General features: G+C 39.4%; 1 protein-coding gene across 3 annotated transcripts in view; it reads left to right on the top strand.

The window, feature by feature from the left end:
• The window catches only part of ANKRD22 (ankyrin repeat domain 22), a 50010-nt gene extending 25610 nt beyond the window's left edge, over window positions 1–24400 (top strand). Inside the window, exons 2-7 of one of the 3 annotated variants that reach the window (XM_020895832.2) lie at window positions 1040–1240; window positions 13859–14050; window positions 16033–16140; window positions 20392–20469; window positions 23187–23285; window positions 23548–24400. In XM_020895832.2, the coding sequence (XP_020751491.1) occupies window positions 1220–1240; window positions 13859–14050; window positions 16033–16140; window positions 20392–20469; window positions 23187–23285; window positions 23548–23625 (576 nt within the window). In that variant the 5' untranslated portion in view covers window positions 1040–1219 and the 3' untranslated portion in view covers window positions 23626–24400. Of the gene's footprint in view, window positions 1–322; window positions 1241–13858; window positions 14051–16032; window positions 16141–20391; window positions 20470–23186; window positions 23286–23547 lie in introns of those variants that run through there. The other 2 variants (XM_070470612.1, XM_070470611.1) reach the window with 2 other exon arrangements.
• Window positions 24401–25315: the final 915 nt, after the last annotated feature.

The raw sequence follows: 25315 nt of genomic DNA, 5'->3' as shown, positions 1-25315 counted from the left end.
CGTCCCCTTTTCCCCCTGCCGTCAGTCTTTCCCAGCATCAGGGTCTTTTCCAAGGAATTGGCCCTTGGCATCAGGTGGCCAAAGTTTTGGAAGTTCAACTTTAACATCAGTCCTTGCAATAAGTATTCAAGATCGATTTACTTTAGGATTGATTGATTTGATGTCTTTGCAGTCCAAGGGAGTTTCAAGAGTCTTCTCCAATACCACAGCTCAAAAGCATCAAATATATAATAGAGATTTTAGACTTATGATTTTTAAATGGAATATTATAAATTAATTTGACTGAATTTGAAAAAAGAATGTTTAAGACAATATATTTGTTTTATTAGAGTAAGTTTAGTTTATTCAATTCACAAGATTGTTTAGCTGTGAAAGTATTACTTGTTATGCTCAGAATTACAGTGCTTATAAAGGAAAATCAAATATGGTAGTACTATAAGTGTAATTTAAACTTTTCAAGGTAATTGAATTGACTAGAATGTAAATGGGATTAATTCTTCCAAAATTTAGTTTCTTTTTGAGTTGCTCAAACTTTACTCAGAGATGCCCTTGAAAGTCATTATGACTATATTTATGTATTTAAAATTGTATAGTTTACAAGTTGACTTTATTATTTTAATTAGTTTATATCAAAACATTAAGAATATTAAACAAACTTTTCTGTGAATAAAGATAGCAATAATCCATTAGTTTTAAAGTGGATTTTTCACAAAGGTCAAGACCTGTGCCAACATATATGGTTTTAACAAGTGAGTTTGTTTGCACTTAGCCTTTCTCAATAGCCACTGAAAACCAGATTTCAGTAGGAAATGTCCCAAACACAGTACCCCGTTTTGAGCCCTGAGTCCTTCCTGACCCTGTGAGAACTTTTCTTCCCCCTTCAACTCTGCTTCCTTCTTTTCACATGTCACCATTGGCAGAGCAGATATGACTCAGAAACCGGTTCCTCGGGGTTGTAACATTAGATGACACAGGACTTGGGTCATTCATTACACAGTAAACTAATGCCCTCGTTTCACTGGGTTGGGCTCACTGGAAGGCGTGTTGCTGTGGGCTGCTAGAAGAATACTCACCGGCGTCAGAAGAAATGACTTGCCGCTGACCGCCCTGGGCTTCTAGAGACCTTTCTCTGGACTGGGAAGGATTTGGATATTAACTGGAAATACCTCAAGAAGATTCAAGAAGCTGTAGAGGTGAAGTGAATCTGTGAAGGACCAGTATGGGAATCCTATACTCTGAGGTATGTAAGTTCTCTGCAAATAAGATTCCCAGGGTGTTAAAACTGGCTCCTGCTTTTCAAATGGAACTTCCTATCCCTGTTACTATGTCTCCTTTTCTTCTGTCTAACTTTCAGTAAGAGCATTAAGTCAAAACAAGGTCCTGTGTGCTAGTCTTTTTGATATGTTTGATATTTTTAAAGCAATATTATTTTGCAGCTCTAAAACTTTAGCTAGACAGAGCCATAGCATGTACAAGTCATGATGTCCAGATGTTTATGGGGGTAATTTGGATCCATAAAATGAAGTTTATGAAGATGGAGTTAATGGAGTTGTGTTTTCTGATGTCAAATATCCAGGGGATAAGGAAAAATTGTCCTCAGCTGAATTTTCTAAACAGACAAAAGATAGCCTGGTTCTTTCATGGAACCATTTGTATAATACAGAGTAACACCTTTCTTCTTGGTATTTGAAAGGAAATTCACCTCTAGCAATTACTAATAAAGCCTGCCCCTATATAGAAGATAGATAAAAACAGAATGCATTTTGATATTTTTCTTTTCACATCTGATGGATGCAGAAATACTTTCTCCTATATTGAGAGTAACCAGTTAGAATCAAATAGATTTTTACTAATGTTTTAAAGGAGAACAGGAGAGTGATGTTTAAACAAGAGTCCAAGAGAGGAAATGATGTTATTGTTCACGATTTGCTCCCTCTCCTCTCTGACACAAACAGCCTGTCTGTCCACATTTCATTGCAGATGCTTGAAACCTCTTTCAGCAGTGGAACCTCTTTGGGTGGTTTGTCTATTACTAAAGGCATTTTCTCAGTGTTGGCAGTTTTGTCTAATGCCAGGTGTGGGTTTGTGTTTCTGTAGTCAACTTGTTCTTTAATTAGTTTATATTTCTAGGTATGTCTTGCCCAGCGACTTTAGGCTGGTGAAAAACCCACATAGATGAAAGTGTCAACATGTATAATATTCTAAAATGCTACTCTGGCTTTTCTTAAACCCTAGATTGCCTAAGCGCTGGGGAGAGGAACTTGTTGAAAATGCAGTTTCAAGGGCCCCCACCCCAGAGATTCTGCTTCACTCAGTTTGGGGTAGGGTCCAGAAACCTGCTTTGTAGAGGAGCCTCTCAAGTGATCCCGATGTAGGTGATCAGCTTACCACCTCTTGGGAGAGAAACACTGGTTTAGGCTTGTGCTTTTCAAACTTTAATGTGCATACAGGTCACTCAAACATCTTTTTCAAATATAGATTATTATTCTGTAGGTCTGGCTGGGCCTAAGATAATGCTGCTGGGCCAGGACCACAGCTGTGAGAAGCCAGGCTATAGTTTTAGCTGTTCCCTTCTCCAAGGCATCTTCCCAACCCAGGGATCGAACTCAGGTCTCCTGCATTGCAGGCGGATTCTTTACTAACTGAACCAACAGGGAAGACCAGACTGTAGCTTAGGCCCCAGGAATAATTACTTACAGAAATCTCTGTGTGAGAAGCGTGATTGTTAATGGCCTGCTCATGTGGCAGGTGGTTGAGTCAAGGCAAGGCAAGACATAATGAGTTACTTAGCAAAGAGATATTCAAAGAGAATATCCTCAGAAGCAGAATGAATGGTTCACTTTTCAGATACATCAAGGACAAAGCAATGTGGAATTTGCTGTGATATTTGAAAGCAAATACAACAACCACATGCACACACACACATCACATGCTTACACATATCCGTAAAAGACTTTAACTTACCCAGAAACTCATAGGTAACTATTTAAAGCTCATAATTAATATTGAATCATGGATAGTATTGACTGAAAAACACATGCACAACCTTAAAGTTGAGAGTTATGTTTTATTCAGCAGACACTCTGAGGATATCAAGCCCAGAAGGCAACATCTCAAGTAACCCTGAGAAAACTGCTCCGAGGAGGTGAAGGGGAAGCCAGGATATATAGGAGCTTTGCAAGCAAAGGCAGGTAGTAGGAACAGATGATTACTGTTAACAAAAGAAAACTAGATATCTCAAGTTAAAGAATTTAGTGCTTTTCCATGTATGGAAAGACACCAGAGTCTGGGCTCACTGAAATCATTTCTTTGATATGCATCTCAGTTATCTGGGGCCTATATCCTGGTTTTCACATCCTGAGTGTTCTCAGGGCTCACTGTAGGGAGTGGCTGCAATCTGCTGGCTTCTAGATGGCAGGTTATTTGTTTTCTTCCTGAGTTCCCTCAGGGCTCATCAGGTCACACTTGATGGTCTTTGATGACTCTGACATCCTTTGTTTACTGATATGTCAGGCAATAAGGTAGTGATGGGATAAACTGTATTTCCATGCAACTCAGTATCAAATGATACTACTCGGAGTAACTCAAAGAGGTACTTACAGCTTGGGCTCACATAGCATCTGGACAAAAGAACGACGAGTTTGTAGATCAGTGGCAAGATGGAAGGAAAAGAACTTTTGAGTTCCTGAGGCAGAAAATTGAGGGAAGGCAAATACATAAGATAGCTAATGGAAGATGAGAGCTAGTTCCTGTAGATTGGTTTGTAGCCTTCTCTGGGCTGACAAAGGTAATTTTGTGTTTCCTGGTAGAGAAGGAAGGGAGACACCTTCACAAATTTATATCCTGCTTTTAGTTAAATAGGAGGGCAGAGAATAATCTTTGTATCTACTTTTTCTCAATTGCTTTTACCTCAAAATAACTGTTCCATTAAGAGGTGAAAATTGGGGGGCATATTCTGCTACTCTTTAGAGTCTTGCATTGCTAGTAATTATGCTATTTTATATTAATAGCTATTTATATTAATATATATTTATATTAATACCTAGCATATATATATTTATTGAGATATAACTGACATTACATTAGTTTCAGGTGTATAAAGTTGTGATTCAATATTTGTATATATTGCAAAATGATCACCACAATAAGTCCAGTTAACATGCATCACCATAGTCACCAGGCTTACATTGCATCCCAATGACTTACTCATTTTATAACTAGAAATTTGCACCTTTTGACTTCCTTTACCCATTTCCCCCACCTTTCACCTCCTTCCCTCTGTCTCGGGCAACCACCAATCTATTTTCAATATTCATGTGTGATTTTTGTGTGTGTGTGCTTGATTTGTTGTTTTTCATTGTTGTTATTTAGATTCTGCGAAGAGTCAGACATGACTGAGCAACTAATCACAGCATAAAAGTTACAGCATCTGGTATTTATCTTTTTCTGTGTGACATACTTCACTTAGTATAATACCCTGAAGGTTCTCTTTGTTATGAGCCCCTGCTAAGGTGCTTCAGTCATGTCTGACTCTTTGCAACCCCATGGACTGCAGCCTGCCAGACGCCTCTGTCCATGGGATTCTCCAGGCAAGAATACTGGAGTGGGTTGCCATTTCCTCCTCCATTTATGTTGTTGCAAATGGTAAAAGAAATTGGTTCCTGTTTAAGGCAATGGCAACCCACTCCAGTACTCTTGCCTGGAAAACCCCATGGACGGAGGAGCCTGGTAGGCTGCAGTCCGTGGAGTTGCTGGGAGTTGAACACGACTGAAGCGACTTAGTAGTAGTGGTATGGTTGAATAATACTCCACTGTAGATATAAAAGTACCACATTTTCTTTATCCAGGTATTCACTGTTGGACATTTAAATTATTTCTAATATATTTTTAAGAAAGAAGGAGAAACTAACACAACATTGTGAATCAATTATATGCCAATAAAATTTTTTTAAAAATAGGAGAGAATGAGTGGGCATCCCAGAGTCATTCCTAATGCCTACAGTAGGGGATATGCTCAGAGCTCAGTGAGAGAACCTAGCTTGGAGGGATCACCCCCAGTTACACAAGCCAGACTTTTAAACAGGGCTGATTCATTTAAACTCTTATCACACGTATCTGTTCATACTGTTTACAATAATAACAAACATGTACTTTGCGCTTATTATGTGCCTGGCTGTGCCTGCCAATGCAGGACACGTAAGAGATCCAAGTTCCTCCCCTGGGTTGGGAAGATCCCCTGGAGGAGGGCATGGCAACCCACTCCAGTATTCTTGCCTGGAGACTCCCCATGGACAGAGGAGCCTGGTGGGCTACAGTCCACACGGTTGCACAGAGTCGGGCATGACTAAGGTGACTTAGCACGCATGCACACATGAGGCAAAGACAGTTTCAGGAACCTGCTCAGAGTTAATGCAACTAGAGAGTACTTACTGGCTAGAGAACTGTGTACATTCAGGGAAATTCTGCTTACCTGCTGGTGAACCTACTAAACTCTTTCCCTAAAGCTCTCTAAACAGGCATGTCACCCTCCATAAAGAAGCTGGTCTTAACCACTCTGCTCCCCATGAAGACACACTGCGGCCCTTTCCCTTAGAAGAATAGGGTACTAAATCCAGGTGCCAGTGAGGTACATCTTACTCTCAGCTATAGAGAAGTGTTGCACTGGAAAGTATTGTTGCAAAACAAAAAGTAGAAAGCAGGAATATGTATAAAAACTTAAAGAGCTCAAGAATTAGTGCTTAGAAGACCTACAGAATCTTCTCTAAGCTCTTATACTTGTCAGCTGGGGAATCAGGCCCTAAGAGGAATATCTAGAGAATCATACAATAAATGATGTAGCCCTTTAAACTTTAGGAAAGTTTAATGTTAAAATTACCTATGAACAGAGGTGCTTACAGACACACACACACACACACTCTTAGTATTAGTGTTTTAGAAATGAACCTATTTTTCAGATAGGAAGATGATGCCATAGAAAAAGAGCATATGGTTTAAAGAAAAGAGGGATCATATTGAAATGAACCGTGTCCAGAGAAAGCAATTTCAGCTGAGCAGGGCTTTTTGGGAGAGCTGGTACCCCTGAGGAGGAGAGCTCAGTGGGGAGAGAAAGAGAGATGTAATGAGTGGGAAGGCCATTGGGATGGAAATCCAGAAGACCTGGAATTTAGTCTCCATTGTGCCAGAAAGTCTTGGCCCTTACAGGGAATCATTTAACCTCTCCAAGTCACAGTTTTGATACACATAAAACAAGAGGGCTGGGTGAGATCCAGTTCAGCATGAAACACTGTCATTCCAGACAAGGGAAAAGGAGAAGCAAAGGCAGTTGAAAAAAAAAAAAAAAAAACCCTCCTCATAATTTTACAAGCTGTATCTTCTTTGTTTGTGTATTGCTCCCTTTGCAAAATTTTGACATTGTGTATTTAAAAAGAGCACCAAAGAGCACCCAGTTGTTTTCTTGATTCCTTCCTTGTATATTTTAAGTATTTTAAAAATGATAATAAGGTACTAAATCACTTTTCAAAGGGGAAATGATAACTTCAATGTATGAGCAGAAACTGGAGCTAAGTGCTAGTAAATATTTATTCACACATTCAGTCATCTATTTGTTTAATCAACAATATTTATTGATCACATACTACATTCCAGGCACATACTAGTTCCTGGTACATAGTGATAAGAAAATAAAAGTGGATCTGGACCTCTTGGAGCTACCAATGTGAAATAAATATACAAACTGAAAAGAAAAAAAAACCAACTAGATGCAGTGAAAAGAGGAAGCAAGGAAACAACAGGATAAAGAAAGAGTATCTAAGAGGGATGTATATGCGGAATTAGATTTGACCTGAAAGGCTTCTCTGAGATAGTGACACTCGAGCTAAACTCTGGGGAAAATGAATCAATCTTAGAATCTAGTCTTGGGGATGGTGTCCTGGACAGAGGATGTATGTGTGGAGAATCTGAAGCATGGAAAGTTGGGGCAATTGGAATAACCGAGCAGTGTACGCAAGGCATGCTGATGAAAGCAGTTCATCTGGGTACAGGCAAGAAGAAGTTTTATCATCTATTCAGAACTTGTGTTTGCGTGCGCTCAAGTTGTGTCTGACCCTTTGTGACCCCATGGACTGTAGTCCATCAGACTTCTCTATCCAGAGGATTTTCCAGGCAAGAATACTGGAGTGGTTTGCCATTTTCTTTTCCAGGGGATCTTTCCGACCCAGGGACTGAACTCACATCTCTTGTATCTCCTGCGTTGGCAGGCAGCTTCTTCAGCACTGTGCCACCAGGGAAGTCTGGAATTTAGAGATTAATGAATTTGACTCCGGATTGATTTGCTTTTTGTCATCACTGCTCCAGGGATTCTAAATAATGTCGGCTTAACCTGGTCCTCCCCACCCTTGGGCAGAAAGTCCCGGAGTACAGGAAGCAGTAAGTGTGAGACTAATCTCTGGCGGTCTCGACCTGTAGCAGCTTGAAGCAGAGTTTGAGCTCTTGGCAGATTGATGTCAGGCCACGGCAGTGAGAGTGTCAAATCCTGGCCACCAGACCACCAGGACCAGTGATCGGTGACAAGGCCCTGGCCCCTCAGCTGTGTGCAAATGAATTTCCATGTAGAGAAAGAAAGCTGTGAAGCAAGTAAAGTGTTTATTAGGAGGAAAAAGAGTACACATGGAAAGACACACAGGCAGGCTCAGAGAGAAAGAGTGCTCTCCTAGTGGTAGTTTGAATTACTTTTATGGGACATTTCTTCTGGGTTTCCTTTGGCCATTCACCTTGCTTGGCTTGCTTCTGATATATTTGGTGCATCCCGGGATCCTCCTAAGTGTGCACATGTGTCTCTTAGCCAAGACGGATTCTAGCAAAGAGGCCTATGGGAAGTTGACATCACTTACCATGAGCTGATGCTGCCTCCCTTCCTGACCTTCAAGGAGCCTTTCTGCACACGTGTCATCTGGAAGGTCTCCATGCCTTCAAGAATGAGGAATATGTGATCTTTTATCTCTTACCTGGGTAGGGCTCAGCTCCTTTCTTGCTCCAGCTATTTTGGAGTATCTGTCCACAGGGAAGAAACTCCAGCTGTTCAGACTGGGGCCCGTCTATCTCCTGCCTCAACACGACTTCCTCCTCAAAGCTCTGAACTTACTTCTTTCGTGGTTTGAGCTGGTGGGGAGATATAGGGCTTCTGATTTGCTAAATCTAGCAGTGAGAACCCATGCTTCCTCTGCCCCTTCTCCTCAAACAAGCCTTTGCCATCTCCTGGTCCTCATCACTGACCGCAGGGCTTCTCAGTTTCAAGTGTGGTAATGATGCTTCTTTAACTTTCTGGCGATGAAGATGACATCACGTTCTCAAGAGGATCTTTGTTGGAGAAAGAATAGAAAATAGATAAATGTGTGCCTTGCCTTGATTTCCCCTTCACTGTTACTACTCCTTATAACCCAACCACTGCTGAGACTATCCTTCACGTAACATAAAGGCTAGTGGATGTAAAGGCGGAAGACAAACAAACAGCAACAAAACAAAACACCTTGTGCCTTTTTAAAATTTGTCTGAAAGAATTTACTAAGAAATTTAAGTCACAGTATGTGAAGAAAGGAGTCATCAGAAGGAAAGACTTGAGATTTATTGTACAGGTAAAATTAAACCTTCATTATTGTTCCCTAAGATTTCTTGAATTGAAGAGGAAGAAAATGCTTTCTTGACTTTTCTGGGAAGACATTTCGTTAATATACAAGGCTCTCTACCTGAACCATGTTGCATCAAAAGCCACTTATCCTTCTCAGAAGTTGTTAGGGAATGTTTTAATTCCCCCCCACACTCTTTTTTTGCCATGCCATGTAGCATGCAGGATCTTAGTTCCCCAGCCAGGGATCAAACCTGTGCTCCCTGCATTGGGAGCGCAGAGTCTTAACCGCTGGACCACCAGGGAAGTCCCAGGGAACATTTTAAATGAGTGGATCTTCAGCATGGAGTGTGTTAATAAGCAACTTATAAAGGCAGAGTTCCACATCATCTTTCTTTAGACTGATAGTTAAGGAAGATCCTCTACACTTAGAGGGAAGCAATACTGAGGATGGGCGTGGTGGGAGAAACTTTGCTTTTAGAGAATCTATAATGGTGCAGGCAGCTCAGGTTCTTCCATGTTACTAAAAATGCAAACCCGAGGACTGTAGCTCACCAGGCTCCTCTGTCCATGGAATTCTCCAGGCAAGGATACTGGAATGGGTTTGCCATTCCTCTCTCCAAGGGATCTTCCCAACCCAGGGATTGAATCTGGGTCTCCTGTATTGGCAGGTGGATTCTTTACCCTCTAAGCCACCAGGGAAACCTGAAAAGGTGGGATACAAAGTGGGACAGAGGTGGGCTTCTAGCACCCAGCTCTCAACTATTTTTAAGGCCAGACATGGACACTTCCTCTTCTTCAGGCTGATCTGAGAATTAGATGGGCATGAGGAAGACAAGCAGGAGAAAATCAATCAAAAGTTTGATAACATGTTTACATGGGAGAGACCCAGGAAAACTGAGTAGCTCGCCAAAATGGCTGAAATCTTCACGTTAAATACCATCTTCAGCTAAATATGCAGAGGATGTCGGGGTAGTGATTTGAGACTTCAAAGGGGGAGGAAGGCAATTCATGTAAAGATGAAAAAGCAGAGAACTTCCCTGGTGGGCAGGTGGCTAACACTCCATGCTCCCAAAGCAGTGGGCTCAGATTTGATCCCTGGTCAGGGAACTGGATCCACATGGCACAGCTAGGACCCGGTGCAGCCAAAAAAACAAAATAAACATTTTTCTTTAAAAAGATGAAAAAGCAAACATTTGGTAGATGGATGTTTGCTGGGCCTGCAGAAACAGTGGGACACAAAGTAGACTCTCATCTTTAGGCTTTGCTGAGTTTTCCCCATATTCCTCGCAGAGATCTCTGGTGATAGCTTTATTCTGGAACGGGCCTTTTTAAAAAAATTATAGTTGATTTACAATGTTGTGCCAGTTTCTGCTGTATAGCAAAGTGATTCAGTTTTACATGTACATACATTCTTATTTTTAAATATTTTTTCTACTGCAGCTTATCCCAGGAGACTGGATATAGTTTCCTCTGTTGTACAGTAGACCTTGTTGTTTATCCATTCTAAATGTAATAGTTTATTTATATCCACCAACCCCAAACTACCAGCCCATTTCTCTCCCTCCCCTTAGCCCCTTGGCAAGCACAAGTTTGATCTCAACCAATAGTCTATGAGTCTGTTTCTATTTCATAGAGAGGTTCATTTGTGCCATATTTAAGAATCCACATGTAAGTGATATTACATGGTATTTGTCTTTCTCCTTCTGACTTATTTCACTTAGTATAGTAATCTCTAGTTGCATTAATATTGCTGCAAATGGCATGAGATTCTATTTCCATGTAGGTCATTACTGGGCATTGAGTGCAGCTCCTTGTGCTATACAGTGGGTTCTCTATCCCATCATTACTCTTTCAGTAATTATTTATCTGATAACCAGCTCTGCTCATCTTCACTGGCTTCTATGTTTTTAAAAAATAATTATAAGGGTATAGTTTATGTTAATTGAAGGTTTATTATGAGTCAGATCTGAGCTATGTGCTTTATCTATACAGTCACACTTAATCCTTTTTGTAACCTAATAAAGAAGATGTCATTATTAAATGAAGAAACAAACTGAACACAAATTATTTAAGTTGTCCAAATAGCACAGTTGTTAAATGGCAGGGCTGAGATCGGAACCTAGAAACTTTGCTTCCAGTGCCTGTATTTATAACCATTTGAAACCTTGTCTATAAGGGGGGTAGAACTTTGGCTGGACCCTGATACTCCCCTCTGGGTACCCACTGGCTCCCTCTTAGCTTTCACTACCAAACTTACAAACCAGTCCAGTATTCTTTTCTGGGAAAGTCTGAAGACAGAGAAGGCTGATGGGCTACAGTACACGGGGTTGCAAAGAGTCAGACATGACTGGATGACTGAGTACACACACACCAAACTTGCCACAGATTCCTCTCTGATCACACTCTTTAATTCTTCTTAATCTGAGTACTCAGGCCCATATAATCTGCCTTCTGCACAAGCCTGTGTGAAATTGATCTCTGAATGGTCATTAATGATCAGATCCAACCATCTTTTCTTGAACTTGACTTTCTTAATTCTATCTTCCTTCTTGAAACTTTTAAACTTTTTCTTTTTTTTAGCAGATATTGCTAAACACAGAAACTGTATGTCTAGGATATAGGAAGCCTAGGAATGATGGAAAGATAAGGTCAGGTTAATATTGTAAGTAATGTTGCTCAAATGGGATTGAGAAAACACGCCAAGGCACTGGGCAACTCTTGCAGGAAAACTGTCCACTTTTCCTTTCCTCCTCATATTTAGCTCTCAATGAAAATTTTGAGCAACCCAAGCAGAGGGAACTTTGTTTGGTGTCCTGTGTGAATTGTGGGCTCTTAAAATGTTTGAGTATTTTAAGAGAATTTGGAAAGCCAGATTACTACATGAAAAACTCTGCCTTTTAAAATATTGTCAATAAAAATTTTAGAAAAGAAAAATTAACAATTTGGATAGGATGTCTAACCAAGCCAGGAAGACACTTTACATTTTAACAGAAAAATTAACTCTAGAACCACCTGTTTTTAAGTTTTGGAGACCATCACTTCCCGAACACTAGTCCGTGAGTAGTAGTGATAAGAGGCAAAGTTTCACAGGTCTATGGTTAAATTTTTAAAAAATGAAATGGGTTTTTCAAACAGCTAAATCTAGCTAATATGACAGACTGTTTTTTCCTTCTGATTACAGACTGGCATCTGTTATCAGTGCTTTTATGACTCCGAGCTGCCCCCTAGTGGAGATAGAATGTAGAACAGCATAGAATTTTCTCATCTGCTTGTACAAGTCACCCAACAAATCACTTCTGTGTGATGTCTAAATAAAAGTTGAGAGTGAAAGTGTAGTCGCTCAGTTGTGTCCGACTCTTTGAGATCCTGTTGACTGTATGTAGCCGCCAGGCTCTTCCGTCCATGGGATTTTCCAGGCAAGAATACTGGAGTGGGTTGCCATTTCCTTCTCCAGGGGATCTTCCAGACCCAGGGATGCAACTCACACTTCCTGCATTGCGGGCAGGCTCTTTACCATCAGTTAGACATAACAATTTAATTTTATAATTAAAAAAAGCTTTGCCTCCTTTGCATTTGGGCCATATCTTCTTCTGTCTTCTCTTGCAACCACTCTGACCACTATTTCTTTACCTGTTGGCAGATACTGCTAATTAATTTAATTAATACTTGTTTTAGTCACTAAATTATGTCCAACTCTCTGCAACTGCATGGACTGCTGTCCACCAGGCTCCTCTATCTATGGGATTCTCCAGGTAAGAATACTGGAGTGGGTTGCCATTTCCTCCTCCAGGGGACCTTCTTGACCCAGGGATCGAACCTGTGTCTCTTATGTCTCCTGCATTGACACGTGGATTCTTTACCACTTGCCACCTGGGAAACTCATAAGCAATAATAATAACTTCCATAAACTAAGTATGATTCATGTGCTAGGTATTTTAAGTGCTTTTTAATACTGTCTAATTAAAATCAATCTGAAAATATTTAATGTTTTTCTACTCTGTTCCCAGTGCTGACCAACACTGCATGAAACTGATCTCTGCATGGTCATTAATGATCAAATTCAGCAATCTTTTCTAGGGCAGCGGTGGTGAATGAAATTAAGTAATCTCTATTCATGTGGAATTTCTAGCCTGAGCTTCAGTGTTTCCCCTCACTCACTGTGGCCTCAACACCTCCTGATTCACACTGGTGTGAAACACACAATTATAAATAAGAAAAGAGGTATAATTATGTCAGTTGCTGTAAAGGAATGCTGTAGCCAGGAAAGACTTAGATAATAGGAAAATAAGTTATGACATGAAGGATAAGCTAGAAGTTAGCCAGGTGAGGAGAGAGGTGAAAAGTGTTTTGATTTGTTTAGCTTGTTTGTTTTCTAGAGGGGGTAGTAAGGGCAGAGGCCCTGATGGGGGAATTAAACATCAGCTTCCCTGATAACCCAGTGATAAAGAATCCACTTGCCAATGTAGGAGACATGGGTTTGATCCCTGGGAAAACCCTCTGGTGAAGGAAATAGCAATCCACTCCAGTATTCTTGCCTGGGAAATCTCATGGACAGAGGAGCCTGGCAGGTCAGTCCATGGGGTTGCAAAAGAGTCTGACATGACTTAGCGACTAAGCAACAACAAATTGAAAAAAAGAGAGAAGCCCAGAGGGAGAGCAGAGCGGGGAAATTAGGCAAGATTAGGTAGGCTCAGAAACTCCCATCATGTGTTGCCAACTTCCTTATAATTCTTTATAAAATAAAAAGCATCTAGTTGCAAGTAATTACATAAATCAGTATTTGTATATTATTCGTCTGAAATAGGTCCTTCCCACTGTGCAGAGTTCCTTGGTGGGGTGTGCGGGAAGGGGACAGGTGGTCATATGTCTTTGACCCATTACTTGGCTGCCCTGAACTCCTCCCATAGGCCGATTTCATTTTAAGTAAAATCCTGCTTTCGTGACAGACATTAATCCATGAATCCAACATATGATTTCCTTAGCGAGTTGGTAATATTGTATTCCTCCTTTCACTCACTGGTCTTGGATGAACATGCCTGTGTGCCAAGCAATTTAGGAAATCATGAGGTTCTAGTCCTTAAGACTAGACATAATGGAGACCCAAGATCTCATCTACAAAGCAGAGGACTACTGTTCCAAAACACAGAATTTCAAGGTATCAGGTGATTTTTTTTTTCCTGCTGTAGTTTAATTATTCCTGTATTTCAAAACCTGCTTTTGTTTTCTTCTCCTCAGCCCATCTGCCAGGCGGCCTATCAGAATGACTTGGGTCAAGTGTGGCGGTGGGTGAAGGAAGATGGCAACTATATCAATGTCCAAGACGGCTTTAATGGAGACACCCCCTTGATCTGCGCTTGCAGGCGGGGGCACATGAGAATTGTTTCCTTTCTTCTAAGAAGAAATGCTGATGTGAATCTCAAAAACCAGGTGAGGCTGTGACCACTGTAATGCCTTTTCCCTTGGCCCGGTGGAAGCAGTGAACGTCATTTGCTTGATGTTTGCAGTTCTTAATATCAACAAAAAATTTTTTTGGCCTTACTTTAGAGAGACTGACACTTACTGAGGCCATGTTATCAGGCTAAAAAGCAAAATAAAGCATAGTTCCATGAGCAGGTATAGTTCCATAAGCAGGCATATTTTGTGGGTTTTGTGGCAATTTTGTCCTTGAATTTATGAAAAAAAAACAAACGAAACAGGAATGGTTCACTCATTTGTCTGCAAAGAGCATCTTCCTTTCTTTTCCTCCTTCTCATCCTCCCCAGGCTTCTCTTTGCCCTTCTTCTTTCCCTGCTCATCTTCCTCACTATTACAAAAGTTAATTGTCAAGAGTCCCTGGAAAACAAGTATTGACCTGGTACTGCTATTTCATTAGTTAGACTTTTGTCTACTATGTCAGTGTTCTGATCTCCAGAAGATTCTATAATTTGCTTATGGAATAAAAGAATTTCAGTAAGAAATTTGCAAAGAGCAAATACGAGGCTACTTGAAACCAGACAGGAGATGCTGTGAACATCCTTTCAGAACCCCACAGGAACATCCAGTATTGGCATCACAGTAAAGCCAACATTTAAAGGACACTGAGTAAATATAAAAAGTCACTTTTTGTAATAATTGTGAATGCCCAGAACCCACTCAAGTGCATTCAATGACAGAAAATAGCCCATAAGGCCCCACTTGCTCCATCCAAGTCACTTCAAAATCCACATTTGGAGTAATAATATATTATCAGAAAATGGGTCACTGCTGGACTTTTTTGTTTGTGCTTCCCATTTTTGGTGTTGTTGGGTTTAAAAGCAAGTCATGGCTGGGCTGCATCTAACAGATAGGCACTTTAATGGAGTGTGACATGATTGCCCCAGCACCCAGCTGAGGAACCAGATGGGTGGCCTTGTGGTGAGAGGGGGTGGCCAAAACAGATGTTTCTGGGTTCATGCCCTCTCAGGAGACTTGGTGGTTAGGAGGCTGAGAGATGGAGATGTTTGTCAATACTGGGAGGAGGCAGCTTAGCTCTGTTTGGCAGAGAACCCGAGCCAGCCTGCTCATGGAGATCATGTGGATACTTAAGTAGAGATTTTATGAGAAGTGGTATTTGGTTTGCAATTTGAAAAATATTTTTAATGTTTTTTTAAAGGTTTAATTAGTTACATTTCCCCCCATTATTAATTCTTACACATTAATAATTTGAACTGGTGCTTTCTCATTTCTTAGGTCTGTGAACTGCCTTCAGGAAGTTCCCCTAACCTAGGAGTTAGGAGTAAGGACTCCTAACTGGAGTCCTTAAAAACAAACAAACAGAAAGCTCTGGTGTACCATTGATGATTAAGGAGGGGTGGTGGTGGTAGCTTAGTTGCTCAGTCATGTCTGACTCTTGTGATCCCATGGACTGTGGCCTTCCAGGCTTCTCTGTCCTTGGGAATTGTCCAGACAAGAATGCTAGAGTGGGTTGCCATGCCCTCCTCCAGGGGATCTTCCCAACTCAGGGATCAAACCCAAGTCTCAAACCTGCACCTCCCACATTGCAGTTGAATTCTTTATTGCTGAGCCACCAGAGAAGCCCAGATTAAGGAGTAGCTATAGACTTTCATATTAAATTCAGTCCTTTGTTTTTGTCTCAATGTATTTTCCCCCCAAACTAAAATGAGTGTAATAATCCATTTTTTGATAATTTGTAAAATGTGCATTTTATTTACTGTCTTCTTCTGTGGCCCAACTTTTCCTTTAGACTGTACTGTGTTCAATATTCTGGTCAATGGAAAATGGGGTTTATTTGTTAGATGTACTCTTCAGAAAAGGGTGCCATGGGTACCACAAAAATAAAAACCACAGACTAAAGTTTTTTATATTATAATTTAAAAACCTGAATTTTGAAAGTGTTTTATTAGTAAAGAGTCCTTTTATGAATTTTTTAGAAACAGAGAACCTGCTTGCATTATGCTGTGAAGAAAAGATTTACCTTCTTTGATTATCTACTCATTATTCTCTTAATGCCTGTCCTGCTTATTGGGTATTTCCTCATGGTGAGTACAACACTCATGAGATAAGTGAGTAAGAGATCGTCAGCATGAGTCATTAAGTTTTGCTACACTGGTGAGATGTAAATAAATGGTAACAAAAATAAGCTCTTGGTTTGTATTCTATAAGTGGCATTACCAACATATATGCAATGCTATGATTGAAGTAAAGCAAGAAGAAAGGAAGCCAGGTTAATCAATCAATGATAAAATAATCTATGCAATGTTCATTTGGAAAAATAAATTAATTTTGATTACAAATCTTCTGAAGGAAAAGCAAAAATTCTAAATATTAAAAAAAATCCCCTCCCTACTGTTTATTTTCGCTCTCTCTCTTTTTTTTTTTTGGTAAGGAGAGTGTAAGTATGTACATATCTTTCTGAGTTTCTCACTTTTAGGACCCACCCTGGTGTGAATTAATAAACAGATCCCAGGAGATTTGCACCAGAAGCTAACAAACATAGGGGATCTTTACAGAGAATTTGAAGCCCACCTTTCCCCTTGGTTGAAGGAATCTTTGGAGTGCAGTAACCTGCTTACATAAAGAAAGATGCAGTTGGTATATGAATACAGTCATATTATGAGTAGAAAATGAAGCTTGAGATTTTTTTTCGCAAATAGAGTGACCAATTTGCACTGACTCATTCACTTTTTCCCATCTGGTTCTTCTTCTGGCAAGTTCCATGTTTGAGAGATGACTCAACATATATGCAATTTATTAAGTGACCAACTCCCTTCCTTTCTTGCTAATAGACTATGGGTGTCAGTTATACTTGTCAACATAAGTTCCAGAACAAACTCTGCCAGTAGGCAATGTGATTATCTCCTTGAGTAATTAAGTGTTATAAATTTTGAAGAACTATAATTAAATATGGTAACATTGATTCTGATGCTTGGATTTATGAGAGAGGGAAAACTATAATTCACTGACAAACATATAATCTGTTTATACTCTCAAAAAGTTCTTTAAAATGTATATTTAGTCCACAGCATTTGAGTATTTGTAGTTTTGTTGTGTGTGTGTGGGGGGGTGGGGGGGGTGGAATCTGCCATTCACTTCCAAGCCTTTTTAGAGATTATGAAGAAAAAGTCTCAACTATGATTGGTCAGACTGTTTTAGAATTTGTTGACACACAAACTTGCTCTTTAAAACAGTACAACTTTTTTTTTTTCATTTATTTTTATTAGTTGGAAGCTAATTACTTTACAATATTGTAGTGGCTTTTGCCACACATTGACATGAATCAGCCATGGATTTACATGTGTTCCACATCCCGATCCCCCCTCCCACCTCCCTCTGCATCCCATCCCTCTGGGTCTTCCCAGTGCACCAGCCCTGAGCACTTGTCTCATGCATCCAACCTGGGCTGGTGATCTGTTTCACCCTTGATAGTATACTTGTTTCAATGCTATTCTCTCAGAACATCCCACCCTTGCCTTCTCCTACAGAGTCCAAAATTCTGTTCTGTACATTTGTGTCTCTTTTTCTGTTTTGCATATAGGTTATCATTACCATCTTTTAAAATTCCATATATATGCGTTATTATACTGTATTGGTGTTTATCTTTCTGGCTTACTTCACTCTGTATAATGGGCTCCAGTTTCATCCATCTCATTAGAACTGATTCAAATGAATTCTTTTTAATGGCTGAGTAATATTCTGTAGTGTATATGTACTATTGCTTCCTTATCCATTCGTCTGCTGATGGGCATCTAGGTTGCTTCCATGTCCTGGCTATTATAAACAGTGCTGCGATGAACATTGGGGTACACATGTCTCTTTCAGATCTGGTTTCCTTGGTGTGTATGCGCAGGAGTGGGATTGCTGGGTCATATGGCAGTTCTATTTCCAGTTTTTTAAGGAATCTCCACACTGTTCTCCATAGCGGCTGTACTAGTTTGCATTCCCACCAACAGTGTAAGAGGGTTCCCTTTTCTCCGCACCCTCTCCAGCACTTATTGCTTGTAGACTTTTGGATAGCAGCCATTCTGACTGGCGTGTAATGGTACCTCATTGTGGTTTTGATTTGCATTTCTCTGATAATGAGTGATGTTGAGCATCTTTTCATGTGTTTTGTTAGCCATCTGTATGTCTTCTTTGGAGAAATGTCTGTTTAATTCTTTGGCCCAGTTTTTTGATTGGGCCACTTATTTTTCTGGAATTGAGCTGCGGGAGTTGCTTGTATATTTTTGAGATTAATCCTTTGTCTGTTGCTTCATTTGCTATTATTTTCTCCCATTCTGAAGGCTGTCTTTTCACCTGGCTTATAGTTTCCTTTGTTGTGCAAAAGTTTTTAAGTTTAATCAGGTCCCATTTATTTATTTTTGCTTTAATTTCCAATGTTCTGGGAGGTGTGTCATAGAGGATCCTGCTGTGATTTATGTTGGATAGTGTTTTGCCTATGTTCTCCTCTAGGAGTTTTATAGTTTCTGGTCTTATATTTAGACCTTTAATCCATTTTGAGTTTATTTTTGTGTATGATGTTAGAAAGTGCTCTAGTTTCATTCTTTTACAAGTGGTTGACCAGTTTTCCCAGCACCACTTGTTAAAGAGGTTGTCTTTTTTCTATTGTATATCCTTGCCTCCTTTTGTCGAAGATAAGGTGTCCATAGGTATGTGGATTTATCTCTGGGCTTTCTATTTTGTTCAATTGATCTATATTTCTGTCTTTGTGCCAGTACCATACTGTCTTGATGACTGCGGCTTTGTAGTAGAGCCTGAAGTCAGGCAGGTTGATTCCTCCAGTTCCATTCTTCTTTCTCAAGATGCTTTGGCTATTTGAGGTTTTTTGTATTTCCATACAAATTGTGAAATTATTTGTTCTAGTTCTGTGAAAAATACTGTTGGTAGCTTGATAGGGATTGCATTGAATCTATAGATTGCTTTGGGTAGTATAGTCATTTTCACAATATTGATTCTTCCAATCCATGAACATGATACATTTCTCCATCTATTTGTGTCCTCTTTGATTTCTTTTATCAGTCAAAACAGTACAACTTTTAAAGTTGGAGCCTGGGCAAAAAAGATGAATTACAGTGAATAAGTCAGCTCTGATTGCACATGTATTATATTAATTCATGGGGCCTGAAGTTGTAAATTTGTGATGCATAAAGAATAAATGACATGAGAAGAAATAATCTGGGAAGCGATCAGAAAGGATTGTGCTACATCAGAGGACAGGAGGAGAAAGGCGATATTGAGGTGGGAGGGAACTGCAAAGAGAAGACAGCTGGATGGAGCTTCCTAAATGATAAAGGGGCTTAACTCCAGGACATGCCCACTTGAATAGGGACAGCCATTCTCCCTACACAGTGGAATGGTGGGGATGCTCAAAGTGTCCCGTGATCAGAATCTCAGAAGACTAGGCAGGAAAAGTGGATTTCTGAGGAGCCTAGTTAATTTCATTCATGTTTTCAACCATTCACCACATACCTATTATAAACCTTTTATGTGCCAGACAGTGTGCTGGTATTAGGAATACAATGATGCACCAAACAGGTTTGGTTCTTGTCCTCATGAGAGTTAGATGGTAGTGAAGAATGAGTCATTAAATCAAACAGTGAAAGAAACTTATGAAATTCTCATGAGGTAGTTGGTACACAGAGGTAGTCAATGGAGAGGGATATTGCCTGGACAGGTAGGTCAGAGAGAGCGTGTTGGAGGAAGAGGGGCATAGGGTGAGATATTTACCAGGCAAAGAAGAAAGAGAGGAGGCTTCTAGGCAGAAGAAACATTCAGTGCAACTCTTCTATGGCACAGAGGAGCCTGTGGGGATGAAAGACTAACAGAGGCCAATGTGGCTGGAGCAAGGTGAGCCAGGGGGTGTGGTTGAGATGGCTGAGGCCATTAAGTGGAGAGCAGAATATATGGGGATTGCCACAGGCTGACGATTTTGCTTTTGTCTCCAGAGCAATGGGATGTTATAGAAAGGTTTTGAGTGAGGAAAGGAAAGACAGGTCACTGGACTCCAACCTCAGCAGGATTTGGCAGGTCTGGGATGGCACCCTAGATTTTGTATTTCTAGGTCCCCAGATGCTGATGCTGCTACTCCAGAACCACACTCTGACAACCATGGTTTTCCCTAGTTGTTACTGGAGGGCAGGGGGAAGGTGGGGAGAGTTTAAGAATGATGCATAGATGCAGGGGGATGTTGGGATTAAAATAAAGCCTATTGATGGGAATATTCCAGATATAAGAAGGAGACAACATTTGTAAATAACCCTCTCTTGTTCTTCTTGTGCTTGCTGTTGTAACAGGTATCAAAGACGAAGCAGAATGAGGCTCTTGTACGAATGCTGCTTAATGCTGGTGTTGAAGTTAATGCCATAGACTGTGTAAGCTTGCATTTGTAGTCACTTTGAAATAACATTCAAAATGGTATTCATGGGTATTATACTTGTCTCAAAAGAGTCAGACATGACTTAGTGACTAAACAACAATACTTGTCATCTGTAAAGTTGCTTGTTTTTTACTTTGTGAAACACTTGAACATTTAGCTGCTCCTTCCTCCTTTCTTGCCTTTCTTCTTCCCTCCTTCCTTCTTTGCCTCCCTCTCTCCTGCCCTCCTTTCTCTTCTTCCTTTTTACTGTGTCAGGCAACCTTGATATTGCCACTGAACTCATGGGATTAATACTTTTATTGAGTATAGTACATTTTTTAAGAGAACTGCTCCACCAGTAGTGGGAAGTTAATAAAAATGGAGGCTCTGATGACAAAATTCCATTCTCAGTAGTTAAGCTGCAATCCAAATGCCTGTGTGTAAACCTTACCAGTTTTTATGTATGCAAGTTGTGGCAAGTTTTAAACTTACCTGACTCTTGGGTTTCCTCATTTGTAAGATGAGGACATCACTAGTTCTTACAAGACTCATCACGTGATGCACAGAGCAGAGTGACTGGCACACAGTAAGTGCTCAATGAATCCTAACAGCTGTTGCAGCCAAAACCCCAACCCACTGGTGAGAAGGTACCCAACTGCAAACTAAGGAAAAATAAGGGCAAAAGGTCAAAGAGAAATCCAAATGACAATAAAAACAGTGATAACAGAAGCAGTGTAAGCTACTTTCTTCCTGTTTAAATATAAGATTTTGTTTTCACCTTTTGCTCCATACCCTTGCACTCATCTTCTCTTGCATGATAATAAAGGGATCAGAAGTTTACTTGCATGAAATTTTGCTTATATTAGCAAAATGAAATTTTGATTCCCAGTTCTTTATTGAAAGGGCAGGCAAGTTGAAATTTGATCCTAAGAAAACCAATATTCTTAGGTTTTCTTTATGATCCATGCTGTGTATATCCATGCTGTGTATTTTATGCTGTGTACATCTGTGTGTGTGCATGTTTATTACCATTTTTCTGTGGTAGAGAAAATGTCCCCACCCCTGTTTGCATTATTGTAATTTTAATTTTGGTTATATTGGTATTGTTTAAATGGAAGTAGCACACTCTGTGTGTGTGTGTGTGTATGTGTGTGAAGAGAGAGAGAGATACAGGAGGAGAATGCCCAAGAGAATACATTTATGAAATGAATGTTTTCCCTTTTATTTAAGTTAGAATTTTTGGATTAATTTGGATAGAATGTACATCATCATTTTCTTAGATAACTTTGAAATGTATTAAGTAAGATGTTAGAAACCTAAAAGATTTGTTGCAGGTATTGCTAGGTCTTCTTATTTCGACTCAAAGGGTGTATTTCTTTTTTTCAAATAGTTTTTGCTTTAAGTATTGTCTAACCATTTGTTGTTAGAGACTGTATTGGATGACTTCTGATGTCTTGTCTAATTCAAGATTCTGCTTATTTAGTGTTATTTGTGCAACTAAAAATATGTAAAACACATGTAATGTCTTGAAAGATCTTTTCATCCAGAGCTTCTTAGTTTCTAACTTATTAGTTGATGATTTTCAACTTGCTACACCAAGGATGTATATAAATGAGTCAACATAGAATGTATCTATTTTTAAAAATGTGTTCATAATATAATTTCAAACTTAATTCCCCTTAAAAAAGGTTTAAACTTTGCCTATGACTGAAATTTCCCTAGGATATTTTTCTCATTATCTATGTCTCTCTCTAGATAGAAAAAATCACATTTTTGAATACACACAAGCACATACATGCAGACACGCTCTTTCCCCACTATTTTTCAAAAACCATCTGAATATTAAGGTCCATTTCCCAAATCTAAGTAATGCAGTATAGTGCATTTTTAGGTAATTAGGTCCTATTTATTTCATATGGAAAAATTCAGATCCAGATCTTCATTTAACATGTTATCATTTAATAAAAAATAAGTGGTTGCAGCATTATTTCCTATGATCTTAGAAGAATTTCTGGGGAATAAGATCCAGAGTCAATTTTGTTAGTCTTGACAGTCAAGCATAATATTTCTTCACTTCTTGAATATTATTATTCAAAATCATAGTTATTTGGCTGCTTTTTAAAAGACAAAACTTTGGGCATGAATATCTCAGCTATAAATTTCCTTTGACTGTCAGTTGTGTTTTAAATTAGACCCCCCTAGTAGATCTGCTACTGTATAATACATAATATAAGCTACAGCAAAGCAAGGATGGGCAATGGCTATGTGGACCAACATTGATCTTGTAGGTGTGCTACAACATCTGAGCACCAGCAACCTTCTTCAGACTGGAGGGATTTTGATTATGAACAATAAAGGATGATATTTGTAAAAACTTGGGATCTCTTTAAGAGAAAAGATGGTAACATAATCAAGGTGGTGATTGCCCAGAATTGTAGAAAGAAACCTTGGGATAGTTCAGCATTAGCCTTTTATAAGCAGAATTTATTTCGTCTGGAACAGAAAACAAGAAGGGAAGATATGGATGACTTACAGGATGTTGCTAATATACACACTGAGGCACAACAGACTTTTTGAGCTTAAGAAATGTAATTGCATGTGGATGGTTTGCAGACTGTTGATTTGGCTTAGTTGTACAAGACAAAATATGAAAAGTACTTGCTAAAGAAGCCACATGTACAGTGTGTAAGGGTTCCGATGGATCCGTTGCATTGTTGGTCTTTTGTGTTTCAGTATGGCTGCACTGCGCTACACTATGCCTGTGAAATGAAAAACCAGACTCTCATTCCTCTGCTCCTTGAAGCCCATGCAAACCCCATGATAAAGAATAAGGTAAGGATCTGTGGACCACGGTCTGAGGTCCTTCTATCAGCATCACCTTCTAACGTTGGCCTTGTGTTGACATAAATAAATTGCCCCTGAAGTTGTTAATAGCAAATTATTAAGGAATCAAGTTATCCTATTAAAGTTAGAACCCAGTGACATTGAAAGCCCTTGCCAAACCTGTGAGTAAGTCACACTAAACTGTTTACTAGATCCTTTGCAATGACATTTGACCTTCTTGGTGATAATTATGGTTTCTTTTTCTTCTCAGCATGGTGAGACTTCCCTGGATATTGCACAGAGATTAAAATTTCCCCAGATTGAATTAATGCTAAGGAAAGCATCATAATCTTTGCAATCTCATATGAAGAAGTAGTAAAAGGCCTGGATTGTGTCTCAATCTTGGACTGTGGGTCTGCAGACCACTCAACCTGGAGACCCCCATGGTACGGGGATAAGGTTGGTTGCCATGGGTAACATTTTCGAAGAGCTTTGTATTTCTAATGTTTTTTGCTCAGTGGAGTTCATTATGGTCACAATCCTTCTGGGGGAGCCACTAAAGATGTTGGACTCTCCACATCAGTCAAAACAAGGTGATGTTTCAAAGTCAATCTCTTCTGAAGGAAAGGATCAGTGTTCTTCTCTCTTTTCAGTTGTGCTGCGCTTATAAAGAGGCTGTCCCATCCATATCCTGCCCCAAGAGCCAAACTGTTCCTCTGAGGCTCCTTTGAGTAATAAGACCAAGAATCAAGCATATATATTCGTACAGAATGGTATATGTATGTGTGTAGGTTTAGAGATTTATATGTAAATATTCAAACTTCAACAAAATCATGTATCAGTTATCAACAACAGATATTGGCAAATGCTTCAAGTCAGAGCTTTTTTTTTTCCCTTACAAAGAGCCAGTGTACCAGCACATCTCTAGATGTTTTGCTATCAGCTTACAAATTAGAGTCATCTTGATGTCAAACATGATTATGTGACTATCAAGTTGTTTGTTCAAAAATAATTTTATGATCCTCTTGTGAATGCAGGACAGTTACTAACCTTGTTAGTGTATTTTTTATTGATAAAATAAAAATATTGTAAATTATTTGAATAAAAGAATTCTTGACAAGAAAGGACTATGTGATGAGGTGGTATCTGGATTAAACTTCTAGAGGAGAGAGTGAACATTGAAATATCTGTCTCAAGTTCTTTGTCAGTGAGAGAACAGAAATGAGTACATTTAAAAATGACTGAATTTTGCAAAGCAAGACTGAATCATGAATATTTTTAGCCATGGACTACACAGTGTGTAGTAACAAATGCAGTCTAAGAATGAAAGATTTACCATCTCCAAACAGAACAAAGGTCTAATAAAAAAATAAAATCCAGGAAAATTTACTGAACTCTGCACAGTACCTTAAGCACATACTTTTTGAGGGAAGTAGTTGTGTGTAGATATAGATTCTGAAGACCTTAAATGTCTCTTACTACATTATCTAAGATCCATTCACATTGAACTTAGATATAAGGTGACTCTGAAGATTAAAAAAAAAAAAATTGAAACTTTCAACAAATTGCCAGAATGCCTTCAGTTTGGTGTCAGAGTTCTGCAAAATCACCATACCATGTAATTCATAACTGTTGTCTTTGAAACTGTGTGAAAATTGAACAATTTTCTAAAGAAATAAATCCAGGTATATAAATGAGTTACTTTGCCAACAAAGGTCCGTCTAGCCAAGGCTATGGTTTTTCCTGTAGTCATGTATGGATGTGAGAGTTGGCTTATAAAGAAAGCTGAGCGCCGAAGAGTTGATGGTTTTGAACTGTGGTGTTGGAGAAAACTCTTGAGAGTCCCTTGAACTGCACGGAGATCCCACCAGTTCATCCTAAAGGAAATCAGTCATAAATATTCATTGGAAGGACTGATGCTGAAGCTGAAACCCCAATACTTTGGCCACCTAATGTGAAGAACTAACTCATTAGAAAAGACCCTGATGCTGGGAAAGATTGAGGGCAAGAGGAGAAGGGGACGACAGAGGATGAGATGG

The sequence above is a fragment of the Odocoileus virginianus genome, chromosome 7 (assembly GCF_023699985.2).
Source record: "Odocoileus virginianus isolate 20LAN1187 ecotype Illinois chromosome 7, Ovbor_1.2, whole genome shotgun sequence".
Taxonomy (NCBI): domain Eukaryota; kingdom Metazoa; phylum Chordata; class Mammalia; order Artiodactyla; family Cervidae; genus Odocoileus; species Odocoileus virginianus.
The sequence above is the reverse complement of the archived record's forward strand: the minus strand, read 5'-3'. Positions and strand labels throughout refer to the sequence as shown.